The sequence below is a fragment of the Nanorana parkeri genome, unplaced genomic scaffold (genome assembly GCF_000935625.1).
Source record: "Nanorana parkeri isolate BGI_ZX_2015 unplaced genomic scaffold, ASM93562v1 scaffold2327, whole genome shotgun sequence".
NCBI classification, from domain to species: Eukaryota; Metazoa; Chordata; class Amphibia; order Anura; family Dicroglossidae; genus Nanorana; species Nanorana parkeri.
In genome coordinates, this window is record NW_017308595.1 from 14,337 (window position 1) to 27,677 (window position 13,341).

Below are 13,341 nucleotides of genomic sequence, written 5' to 3' on the forward strand. Positions count from 1 at the left end.
ATATGAAGGTCCATCTCCATTCCTCAATATAACGTCATGTCCCCAACAAATGAGGAGGAGATACTGTACACCATATGAAGGTCCATCTCCATTCCTCAATATAACGTCATGTCCCCAACAAATGAGGAGGAGATACTGTACACCATATGAGGGTCCATCTCCATTCCTCAGTATAATGTCAGAATGAAGAGAATGAATCTGCTTTTAGTATTAATAAGAATGTCTTTCCAACAGATGGATACAATGTTCGGAATGCCTCAGAGGGAGATGTAATGTTATCTCTGGACCGTAGTGCAGAAGACACCGTACAATGTTCTCCACATGTACGCTATAGACTCCGTCATAGGCCAATGGCCCCGTCTGATCCTGCCAACTCACTGGACGCGCATCCAGGTTTCCGCAGTGGATCAGCAGATCTCTCCGATTTGGAAGAATCTGATCTCAGCACATCACGTACTGTTAAGAACAAAGGCAAAAAGATTTTTCGATGTTCCGAATGTGATAAATGTTACACGAGAAAGGTTCATCTCACTAGACACCAATCCCTGCACACTGGAGTGCGGCCCTATTCATGTTCAGAGTGCGGGAAATCTTTTAGCGAAAAAGAAACCCTCATCCAACATGTGAGAGTACACACAGGCGAGAGACCATATTCGTGCCCAAAGTGTGGGCAGTGTTACAAGCAGAAAGCTAATCTCAGGTCGCATCTCAAGTCTCACCTCCCTGTTCACTCAGGTGAGAAGCCGTACTCATGCTCAGAATGCGGAAAGTGTTTTAATCGGAAAGGTTCGCTCACTGTACACCAGCGAAACCACACGGGAGAAATGCCACATACATGTACAGAATGCAGGAAAGGTTTCACACGGAGAGGTATACTCATTAAACACCAGCGTACCCACACAGGAGAGCGGCCTTTTTGCTGCACAGAGTGCGGCAAATGTTTTAAGCAGAAGTTCTGCCTTGAACAACATTGGACAGTGCATATAAAGGACTTCTCGTGTCCAGTCTGCAAGATGTTTTTTGAAAGGAGGGAAGAACTTCTTGAACACTGCAGGGTACATAGCAACAAGCTCTTTTCATGCTCAGAGTGCGAGAAATTGTTTGCGAGTAAATCACACCTTGTGAACCACCTGAGAGTTCACACCGGTGAGAAGCCCTTTTCATGTTCTGAGTGTGGGAAAAGTTTCTCAGAAAAAGGAGCCCTCAGTACGCATTTCAAGCTTCACACCGGTGAGAAGCCATTTTGCTGTTCAGAGTGAGGAAATAAGTTCTCATCAAAAGCTTATCTAGTTATTCACCAGAGAATTCACACAGGTGAACGTCCTTTTAAATGCTCGGAGTGCGGGAAAGCGTTCGTATCAAGAACTTACCTGGTTGAACACCAAAGTCTTCACACCGGCGAGACCTATGCATGCTCAGAGTGTGAGAAATTCTTCATCAAAAAGTAGATTCTTGCCAAGCACCAGAGAATTCACACCGGTGAAAAACCTTACCCTTGTTCCGAGTGCAAGAAGTCCTTTACTACGAAATCCCACCTCAGAAGACACCAACGGGCTCACAGCAGTTAAGAGTCGTTTTTCTGGTCTCGCAGTTACTTTGACGTCGGTTAAGGTTGCCAGTGTACTTCTTTTAGCTCTGAACCAAACTTTCCAGCCCTCATACGGCTAGGGGCATAGATGGTCACATCTGCAATCCAGATAGAGGCAAATATGGCACCTTTCTTAGCTGTAAAGATTAGGAGGTTGTAGTTCCACTTTAAGGTCCACCTGAGATGTTACAATGTTGAAAACCCCTATATGTGCTCCTAGCGCGACACATCTTTACCTACCAGAGAGTCCACACCAGTGAGAAGCCCTTTTTATGTTCTGTGTATGGCTGACATTTCTCAAAGGGGACCTCACTAAGCGTTCGGACTACCACGCAACGGAGAAACCGCTTCCCGGGAGAAAGTGCGGGAAATGTTTCATGGAGAAATGGGGTCCAATTCAGCGATCAGAGATCCCACAGCCACTGACGCTGCTAATAAAACACAGTGCCATTCCATCGGTTGATGTGTTTTTGGACTTTGCAATAAAAATACCAATTGTCAAATGTTATATTTTGCAGTAATAAGGAGGAAGTGGGCCCTCAGTAAAAGAGAGGACCTTCCATGCAGTGCATACATTCCATGTAGAAATATCATTGTGCAATGGTCCAGCAGGATTTCCACGAGTCAAAGGGTACATTTATAAGTGATCATAATAAAATCAAACTGTAACCGTGACAGTCTCTGGTGAATTATTACATCTATATACATTGAATACACAACATGCATCACGTATCTAAAATGCAAGCTGAAACACTAGTTGATATACAGTGAAGGGAAGGCGGGACAGCAAAGGGACCTTTATCTTTGTTGATTGCTATGTTTTGTGTCTTGCTACTTTCTATTGTTTCCCTCCTCTTATTTTGCATGACTTGTTAGACCGGCCCTTAGTTGCCACTCCCTGCTTCCTCATTCTGTCTTTTACTCTTGTTTTTGCCTCCGTGGAGTCAGGAAGCATATTGTTCTGTGAAAACATTCATGCCATCCTCCAAGTCTGGAGTAAACTACATTGGATTTCACTCCGAGTCTTCTTAGCGAGTTGACACTGCCTGTGGATTTCTGCCAGGTCAGCAAGCTGCTATACTGTCCACACAGACCGGGTCTCAGGAGGTATGTTCAATTGTGTAAAGCGGCATTTGAATGTAAAAGGTCATTGTACAGTGAGTAGGAGGGAGGACAGTGAAGGGTTAATGTATAGGAAATGGGAGGGGGACAGTGAAGAGTTAATGTACAGTGTATGGGAGTGGGACAGGGAAGGGTTAATGTACAGTGTATGGGAGGGGGGCAGTGAAGGGTTAATGTACAGTGAATGGGAGGGGGCAGCAAAGGGTTATTATATTGTAAATGGTAAGGGGGGCAGTGTGACCACTCTAAGTACCTCCTAACCTTTCCCCAGTCTTTGGAGACCCTCCGTCCTGACCAATATGACCTTGTTATATCTGTGGACACCTCGTACCATGCAGCCCCAACAGTACACTATGGCTGGGAGTGCAAGTGAATGGGTGGGGTACAGTGAATGGGAGGGGGAAGTGAAGGGTTAATGTACAGTGAAGGGGTGGGGGACAGGGAAGGGTTAATCTATGTCACATGGGAAGTGGTGGAAGGAGATAAGTCCCTCGCCATCAGTGGGTGTTGGTGACTACAGAGGAGAGGAGACTGCATGCGGATGGTGAGTGGGAGGAGCTGCGGATGGTGAGTGGGAGGAGCTGCTGCTGGGACAGATACAGTGCAATCTTCTATAGAATTCTCTGAAGGTATTTCCATTTCCATCAACATTGTTATTTTAAAACCGAGCACTGTGCGCCCTTCCGGATTGTTCCCGTAACGCAGGTATTCCCCAACTTATAAACAGAGAAGGTCTGGAGAAAGGAAGTGTGAAATCCAGGGGGGGGCCCGCGTGACTAGTGAACTGGCCCGGGTTCGGTTTGGTTGAACGTTCCCCGAACCCAACCAGCAATCCAGGTTCGTTGAACTGAACCCGGGGCCTCCTGTGTCCTGGCAACCAATTACTGGCAATAATGTGAATCAGAGTCACACAAAGGGTTAATATTAATATGTTTTATGGCTGGAAAACAGCTTCAGACCCCCAAACAATGATATATGCTCTGAAAGCAGAGGCCCTGGCGAATAAAAAGAGGCGAGTTGCAATTTTATATGTCGCACGGTATTTGTGCAAATGTTTATCCAACCGGTATTTTTTAGAAATTTAGTGCACAGAAACAGAATATAATACCCAATTTTTGAGTAAAATATAAAAGTTGGGGGTCACGTCGGGTAAATAGATACCAAACATGTCAAGCCTTAAAATTGCGTGCGCCCGTGAAGCCGCAAAAAAAACTTCAATACCCCAAATTTCCCACAGGGGGCGCTTTAACAGCTTTTACTGCTCATCAGTTTAGTGATAACAGTGATTGACGGGCCGAGAATTATTGCTCTCACTCCGACGTTCGCGGTGATATGTAACATGTGCGGCACAATTTTTGTTTTTGCACGGAAGCGCACCGACGCGTTTGTGTATGTATGTGCGTGCACGTTGGGGGGGCGGGGGGACTTTAAAAAAAATGTATTTTTGCATTTTTACAAATCTTCTTATACAGTATATCCAGGGGAGACTAAAAGGGTTAATGTAGCCAGTAAAAATGTAGGGGTCCAATAATGTTGAGTTATATATATATATTTATTAGGGATGCACCGATACTGGTATCGTTATCAGTGCCGATACCGAGTATTTGGGTGAGTACTCGTACTCGCCCAAATGCTCCGATGCCTAGCACGAGTACTTCATGTATCAGGAAGCCTGGCAGCGCGTCATTACACGGCGCCCGGCTTCCTGATTGGCCGGGAGGCGGCTCCATGCTCTCTCGTCACTTGTGATGAGAGAGCATGGAGCCCACTTCCCGGCCAATCAGGAAGCTGGGTAGCGTGCAATGACGCGCTGCCCGGCTTCCCGATTGGTCAGGAAGCTAGCAAATCCGGAAGCCGTGTAATGACGCAGCGCCCGGCATTCTGATAGTGGCCAATTAGAAAGCAGAGCGGCGCGTCATTACACGGTGCCCGGCTTCCATGATTGGCCAGCTAGACGGCTCCGGCTGGGTACCGGAGGAAGACCGTTCCTGGCTGGAGGGGCCCCCGGGGGTGACAGGCTGGACATGCCGAGGTGAGAGGGGACAGGCTGGGACGGCTTTCTTGTTAATCGGGAAGCCGAGTGGCGAGTCTTTACACGCCACCTGGCTTCCTGAATGGGGCTTCCGGTACTTGGTAATTGGTATCGGCGAGTATCGGAAAAAATTGCCAAAATGCCGGTATCGGTGCATCCCTAATATATATATATAGTGCCACTTTAAGAGCTTATAGGCACTTGCTTTTTCTCTTGCAGTAGGAAACAAAGTTTGAGCCTGTGACAACATTCACCGCCTGATGAAACCGATCGTCCATCTTCCTGTTTGATCAAAGAATAGACTTTTGTGGTCAGGACCAGCAACTGTCACGGCGGACTACTACCCGCTTCCCTTTTAGTGTCAGTCACATGATGTAACACCCATTTGACTATTAGCTCGCTGTTAAGAAGATATGGGCTTTGATTGGACTACAGCTATAACATCACGCCTAGACCTTATGCAGATTCATGATTATAAAGTGTTTTGCCTAAAGCTTGTAAAGGAAGAAGACGCTTCCTCTTTGCACTCAGCCCACATGGGCCGAGTCTCTGTGTATTGTATCTTCTTCTTCACTGCAGTGAATAAAAAGCACCTTTCCTTTCATCAATTTGGACTCACAATCTCATCTGAAAGGCCTTGTTTGGAGACTCCCGATTCTGACGTATCAGTACGGTGAATGGGAGGGGGCAGTAATGGGTTAATGTACGGTGAATGGGAGGGGGCAGTATAGGGTTAATGTGCGGTGAATGGGAGGGGGCAGTATAGGGTTAATAAGTAGAGGTTGTGTGTCGTGGGGGGGGGAGGGGGGAGTATAGGGTTAATGTACAGTGAATGGGAGGGGGCAGTAAAGGGTTAATGTACGGTGAATGGGTGTAAAGGGTTAATGTACGGTGAATGGGAGGGGCCAGTAAAGGGTTAATGTATGGTGAATGGGAGGGGCCAGTAAAGTGTTAATGTACGGTGAATGGGAGGGGCCAGTAAAGGGTTAATGTACAGTGGGTGGGAGGGGGCAGTAAAGGGTTATTGTACGGTGAATGGGAGGGGCAGTAAAGGGTTCATGTACAGTGAATGGGAGGAGGCAGTAAAGGGTTAATGTACGGTGAATGGGAGGAGGCAGTAAAGGGTTAATGTACGGTGAATGGGAGGAGGCAGTAAAGGGTTAATGTACGGTGAATGGGAGGAGGCAGTAAAGGGTTAATGTACGGTGAATGGGAGGGGCAGTAAAGGGTTCATGTACAGTGAATGGGAGGGGGCAGTAAATGGTTATTGTACGGTGAATGGGAGGGGCAGTAAAGGGTTAATGTATGGTGAATGAGAGGGGCAGTAAAGGGTGAATGGGAGGAGGCAGTAAAGGGTTAATGTACGGTGAATGGGAGGGGGCAGGAAAGGGTTAATGTACGGGGAATGGGAGGGGCAGTAAAGGGTTCATGTACAGTGAATGGGAGGGGGCAGTAAAGGGTTAATGTACAGTGAATGGGAGGAGGCAGTAAAGGGTTCATGTACGGTGAATGGGAGGGGCACTGAAGGGTGAATGGGAGGAGGCAGTAAAGGGTTAATGTACGGTGAATGGGAGGAGGCAGTAAAGGGTTAATGTACTATGATTGGGAGGGGGCAGCAAAGGGTTAATATATTGTAAATGGTAAGGGGGGCAGTGTGACCACTCTAAGTACCGCCCCAACCTTTCCCCAGTCTTTGGAGACCCTCCATCCTGACCAATATGACCTTGTTATATCTGTGGACACCTCGTACCATGCAGGCCCTACAGTACACAATGGCTGGGAGTGCAAACCGGCTACTAGAAAATGGCTGCCAGTATGTAGCTGATCATGTGACAGAGCACATGTTGCAGTTGTTATGATGAGGTGGCCATGCTCCTTCCTGGCAATACTTCCTGTACTCCTTCCCTGCATGTGGAGGTGTCCAGAAGCAGCAGGTCTGATCTTTCCGTCTGCCCCCTACCAGCTTCTGCTGCTTCCCATCTCTGCAATCCTCTCTACAGTTCTTTGGTTGGTCTATTTTATTTTTCTTTCGGGACTTTGGAACTCCACTTTTCCTGGTCCTCCCTTTTCTTTCGCTTGCAATGGCCTGACCCGATTCAGCCTGAAAATCAGATCATTTGCAGTCAATTTCCAACTTTCCACTTTGTGTGGTCATCATTGGTCTGGTGTTCCTGCTTTCCACCAGTGGCTGTCCCTGGGAGCTGCCCAATTTATGGTACCGGTGTCACCTCTGAGCTTCATAATTATGTGTTTGTATTGTCCAATTCTCAGATCGGTTGTCACCAGAAACCAGACCAGCTGTGGAAGAACGTCTGTGTGGACAATTCAAAACATGGACCGGAGTCACACGACCGAGAAGATATTAGATCTCACTTTGGAGATCATACAACTGCTGACCGGAGAGGTGAGGAGGATTCTGGGAGGTCACATGACATCACTCTTGTCTCTTCTAATAAAACATAGACCTGACCAGAGAGGTGAGGAGGAGTCAGGGAGGTCACATGACATCACTCTGATCTCTATTCATAAAACACAGACCTGACCGGAGAGGTGAGGAGGATTCTAGGATGTCACATGACATCACTCTGATCTCTATTCATAAAACACAGACCTGACCAGAGAGGTGAGGAGGAGTCTGGGAGGTCACATGACATCACTCTGATCTCTATTCATAAAACACAGACCTGACCGGAGAGGTGAGGAGAATTCTGGGAGGTCACCACTGCCTGACTGTAGAAGTTTAGATTGATGAGAATGTCAGCTGACCTTTCCTTCTGCAGCTACTAAAATAAAATAATTCCCATGACGGACACATGAGAGGTTCTGGGGATGTTGGAGCCAATATTACCATTTGTATTGATATTTATGAAATTCTTGACCAACAGGATTGTGCCGTAGAGAAGAAGAAATCTGGTGAGCAGAACACTCCGAAAAACCCTTCCTGTTTGTTAGCAGAATGGAGACAGAACCAGAGATCCACCATTGTGTCTCCAATGGACATCCTGAGACCTGAACAAATCAACAAGAAGATTCTAGAAGTCACCCAGAAGATCATTGAGCTGCTGACAGGAGAGGTGAGCGGTGCCGGGAATTCTGGGACATGATCCAGGAACAGACAAGGGATGTGTCTGGATGGTGACGGTATCATTGTGTGTGTCAGGTTCCTATAAGGTGTCAGGATGTCTCGGTCTATTTCTCCATGGAGGAGTGGGAGTATCTAGGAGGACACCGGGATCTCTACAAGGACGTTGTGATGGGGGACAACCAAATCCCCAAATATGTAAAACCAGAAAAGAAGAAAAATCGCTTCAATTATATAATGCTGAACCTCTCCGTGGAGATCATCTACCTGCTGACCAAAGAGGTGAGGAGGATTCTGGGAGGTCACGTGACATCACTCTTATCTCTATTAATAAAAGATAGACCTGGCTTTAGAGGTGGAGCAGATTTTGGAAACAGACAGTAATGATTTGTACCGTCTCTTTCTTTCACAGGGTCATGAAGTGGTAAAGAAGATATCTGGTGAACAACGAACACGAAGTAGCAGTCCTGATGCATCATTTAAAAACACATCTGAGATGCACAACAAACACCAGACGAGATCCACCAGCCTTCCCCATGAGCCATCCTCCATTACAGTGCCAGCAACTCACTGCCCGATACCTGAGAGGAATGATGAGAAGATTCTAGAAGTCACCCGGAAGATGATCGAGCTGCTGACAGGAGAGGTGAGCGGTGCCGGGAATTCTGGGACATGATCCAGGAACAGACAAGGGATGTGTCTGGGTGGTGACGGTATCATTGTGTGTGTCAGGTTCCTATAAGGTGTCAGGATGTCTCTGTCTATTTCTCCATGGAGGAGTGGGAGTATCTAGAAGGACACCGGGATCTCTACAAGGACGTCGTGATGGAGAATGAGCCGCCCCTCACATCACCGGGTAAGAGGAGAGAGCAGTACGGAGGGTCCACCTAGATCCCCCATCATCTGATACACACATAGAAACAATGTATTCAGTCAGTGTGTGTGTTTCCTACAGATGGATCCAGTAAGAGGAACCCACCAGAGAGATGTCCCCGTCCTCTGTATTCCCGGGATCCCACACAGGAACATCACACCGCCCCCCACCAAGATCAGGTAGGTGGAACTCAGCATGTAGACCTAAAATGTATTCTAAGCTATGAGATGACTTTCTTCTATGTGATTTCTTGTTTATAAATGTATTTTATCATCTTTGGGGTTTAGGATGAGGAACTGAAAAACATCAAAGCTGAGATTAAAGAGGAAGAAGAAGAGACGTTGGTGAGTGGAGCTCAGCAGTCTATGGAGGAGGGGGAGATGATTATGAAGAGTAAACAGGAGGAATCTTCTCTACATATCGACACAAGTAAGTCATAAACACTAAATGCAGAAATAGGTCACATTTTCATTTTCCTTTCTTTGCTCACCACAAAGAAAAAAATAATCCTAAACCTACAGCAAAGCCATTGGAAGGCAGACAAATTATACAGAACTTGGCCCAGTTTGCTCCAACAAGGATAAAATAATTCCTCTCTGATCTAAAAGTCAATCTTATAACTCTCCCAATTAACATACTACAACATGTGGCCCTTTAGTGGTGTCAAGGGCCACACCTGAAGACCTCAATATCTAGTACTTACTTTCAACCATATGAAAGGTCCATCTCCATTCCTCAATATAACGTCATGTGACCAACAAATGAGGAGGAGATACTGTATACCATATGGAAGGTCCATCTCCATTCCTCAATATAATGTCATGTGACCAACAAATGAGGAGGAGATACTGTACACCATATGAAGGTCCATCTCCAGTCCTCAATATAACGTCATGTTTCCAACAGATGTGGTGAAGATAGAGTACACCACAAGAAAGTACTGTACTGAACACCTTTTCTATTCCCTAATGTAAAAGGTATGCACACTGTGACTTATTGTTAACATTATTTTCATCAGGCTTGCACAGTGTCCAGAGTACCTTAAAGGAAAATCCTATTTCATCTCCAGATTACGGCACAGGAGATAACGACATTGCCCAATGTTCTTCAGGAGTGAAGCCCGTTACTCGATCTATGCATTGCAGAAGTAATCATGTGGATGAGTCAAGGGTTCGCTTTAACCCTGAGGAATCTTCTGGTCGATCCCATGCTCATATCCCAAATATCAATCCAGAACCTCAATTCGCGGACGGGTCATCAGATACATCTAGTTCTGAGGAACCTTCTCCAAACAAATCACGTACTGTTAAACGTAGACGCAATAAGATGTTTCCATGTCCCAAGTGTGATAAATGTTTTACTAGAAGGTCACATCTCCTTAGACATCACAACCAGCACACAGGTCGACACCCTTATTCATGTCCGGAGTGCAAGATGTCTTTCAGAGACAACGTAGGTCTTGTAGAACATCAAAGAGTTCACTCTGACGAGAGGCCTTTTTCATGCCCAGAATGTGGAAAGTGTTTTAAACGGCAAAGTTATCTCACGATACATCTCAGAGTTCACACAGGGGAGTCTCCTTTTTCATGTTCAGAGTGTGGAAAGTGCTATAAAGAGAAAGGAACACTCAACAGACACCAGCGAACCCACACTGGTCTAATGCCACATACTTGTGCAGAATGCGGGAAGAGTTTTGCACGGAAAGGTACACTCCTCAAACACGAGCGGACCCACACAGATGAGCGACCTTTTTCATGTCTGGAATGTGGCAAACAGTTCAAGCAGAAATACTGTCTTGCCCAACATCTGAAACTTCACAATGAAAGCAGTTAAAGCTTTTTAAGAAGAACAATGAACGCTGCTTACATCAGAGTGATGACAATGGGTGAAAAGATAAGTCAAGGTTCATGGTGTGATCAATCGTTTATTGGTTAGGAACCAAAAAATTGACACCAGCTTAGACACCAAAGTCTTCTTCTCAAAACCTCAACATTGTTGGCCAACAGAGAAGTCTCACCGGAGAGATGGCCTACTTTGAGTTCATGTTCCTAGTGTGGCGGATACTTCTTTAGTGGAGGAGGCCTCAATAACCACTGTAGACGTAGCTCTGAAGTGAAGGTGCTTTAATGTCCAAAGTATAAGCAATGTTTTACGTAGGAAGGACATCTTAACCAACAACAGAGATGCTGAAGACCAACATCTGGCCGTAGGTCATATTATCCAACATTTTGAGCCAAAGTAAACATGCTCGTTCCTCTAAACCCATCAACGTTCCTTCTACTCATGAGCTGTTTGTAATGTGGTGAGCCGATGTGGACAATGTCTCAACACACTACATGGACCTCCACACAAGTGGTAGTGAGAAGATCATCCACCTCCTCATCCTTAAGTTGAAGACTACAAAGTCCTGAAGAATGAAGAGTTAGAAGACCAGGAAATATCAAAAGTCCAGTACCGTGGATGTCAAGGGATATGTTGATGTAAATAAAATCCTTTTATGACTAAGATTGTTAAAATTGTCTCACAATTGAGAAAATAAGTAAATATTGTTTTATATTTGGTATAGTTCTCAGTGTGTTATTTATCATACAGATAGTCTTTATGTTCTAGAGGCCGGCAAGAATATCAACTTAGTTTACGTCAAAAGGAGAGCGAAGGAGGGAGAGTCTGCAGAGACACAGGAGTGGGTAGGGGGAGAAAGTCTGCGGAGACACAGGAGGGAAAGAAACTAAGGGGAGGAGGGATAGTCTGCAGAGGCATAGTCGCACAAGAGAGGAGAGGAGGTATAGTCTGCAGAGACACAGCCACAAAGGAGGGGAGGGATATTCTGCAGAGACACAGTCGCAGAGGAAGAAGGGATAGTCTGCAGAGACACAGTCACACAGGAGAGGAGAAATAGTCTGCAGAGACACAGGAGAGAAGGGGTAGTCTGAAGAGACAGTCAGACATGAGAGGAAGGATAGTCTGCAGAGACAGTTACACAGGAGAGGAGAGATAGTCTGCAAAGACACAGTCACACAGGGGAGGGAAGGGATGAGAGTCTGCAGAGCGGAGGTGTGACAGTCTGCAGAGACAGAGGGGAGGGGTGGGAGTCTGCAAGGACACAGGGGAGGGAAGGGGTGACAGTCTGCAGAGATACAGGAGAGCGGAGGGGTGAGAGTCTGCAGAGACACAGGAGAGGGGAGGAGTGACAGTCTGCAGAGATACAGGGGAGCGGAGGGATGAGAATCTGCAGAGACACAGGAGAGGGGAGGAGTGACAGTCTGCAGAGATACAGGGGAGTGGAGGGATGAGAGTCTGCAGAGACACAGGAGAGGGGAGGAGTGAGAGTCTGCAGAGATACAGGGGAGGGATGAGAGTCTGCAGAGACACAGAAGAGGGGAAGGGGTGACAGTCTGCAGAGATACAGGAGAGCAGAGGGGTGAGAGTCTGCAGAGACACAGGAGAGGGGAGGGAGTGACAGTCTGCAGAGATACAGGGGAGGGATGAGAGTCTGCAGAGACACGGAAGGGGTGACAGTCTGCAGAGATACAGGAGAGCGGAGGGGTGAGAGTCTGCAGAGACACAGGAGAGGGGAGGAGTGACAGTCTGCAGAGATACAGGGGAGCGGAGGGATGAGAATCTGCAGAGACACAGGAGAGGGGAGGAGTGACAGTCTGCAGAGATACAGGGGAGTGGAGGGATGAGAGTCTGCAGAGACACAGGAGAGGGGAAGGAGTGACAGTCTGCAGAGATACAGGGGAGGGATGAGAGTCTGCAGAGACACAGAAGAGGGGAAGGAGTGACAGTCTGCAGAGATACAGGGGAGGGGAAGGAGTGACAGTCTGCAGAGACACAGGAGAGAGGAAGGAGTGACAGTCTGCAGAGATACAGGAGAGGGGAAGGTTGAGAGTCTGCAGAGACACAGGAGAGAGGAAGGAGTGACAGTCTGCAGAGATACAGGAGAGGGGAAGGAGTGACAGTCTGCAGAGATACAGGAGAGAGGAAGGAGTGACAGTCTGCACAGATACAGGAGAGCTGAGGGGTGACAGTCTGCAGAGATACAGGGGAGGGGTGAGAGTCTGCAGAGATACAGGAGAGGGGAAGGAGTGACAGTCTGCAGAGATACAGGGGAGGGGTGACAGTCTGCAGAGATACAGGAGAGGGGAGGGGTGACAGTCTGCAGAGATACAGGGGAGGAGTGACAGGAGGAGAGACAGAGGGGAGGGGGTGACAGTCTGCAGAGGGTAGAGGAGGGGTGACAGTCTGCAGAGACATGTACAAAATTTTGTATGCACAATCTTTGATCGGTTGTGGTACATTGAGCTGCCCTAACACAACGCATGTCAATATGTGAATGTTTAACACGCAGTGTGAGGTGGTGCGAATGTTTAACACGCAGTGTGAGGTGGTGCGAATGTTTAACGCGCAGTGTGAGGTGGTGCGAATGTTTAACGCGCAGTGTGGGGTGGTGCGAATGTTTCACAAGCAGTGTGGGGTGGTGCTAATGTTTAACACGCAGTGTGGGGTGGTGCGAATGTTTAACGCGCAGTGTGGGGTGGTGCGAATGTTTCACAAGCAGTGTGGGGTGGTGCTAATGTTTAACACGCAGTGTGGGGTGGTGCGAATGTTTAACGTGCAGGGTGGGGGGGGGCGAATGTTTA

At 47.1% G+C, this 13,341-nt stretch overlaps 1 protein-coding gene across 1 annotated transcript; it reads left to right on the forward strand.

Annotated features, from left to right (window-relative positions):
- The first annotated feature begins 350 nt into the window (after window positions 1-350).
- LOC108801412 (gastrula zinc finger protein XlCGF67.1-like) lies at window positions 351-6,716 on the forward strand. The gene is made up of 3 exons (XM_018573306.1): window positions 351-952; window positions 1,109-1,320; window positions 6,706-6,716. The coding sequence occupies exons 1-2, from the start codon at window positions 351-353 to the stop codon at window positions 1,257-1,259; spliced, it is 753 nt and encodes a 250-aa protein (XP_018428808.1). The 3' UTR covers window positions 1,260-1,320; window positions 6,706-6,716.
- The last annotated feature ends 6,625 nt before the right edge of the window (window positions 6,717-13,341 follow it).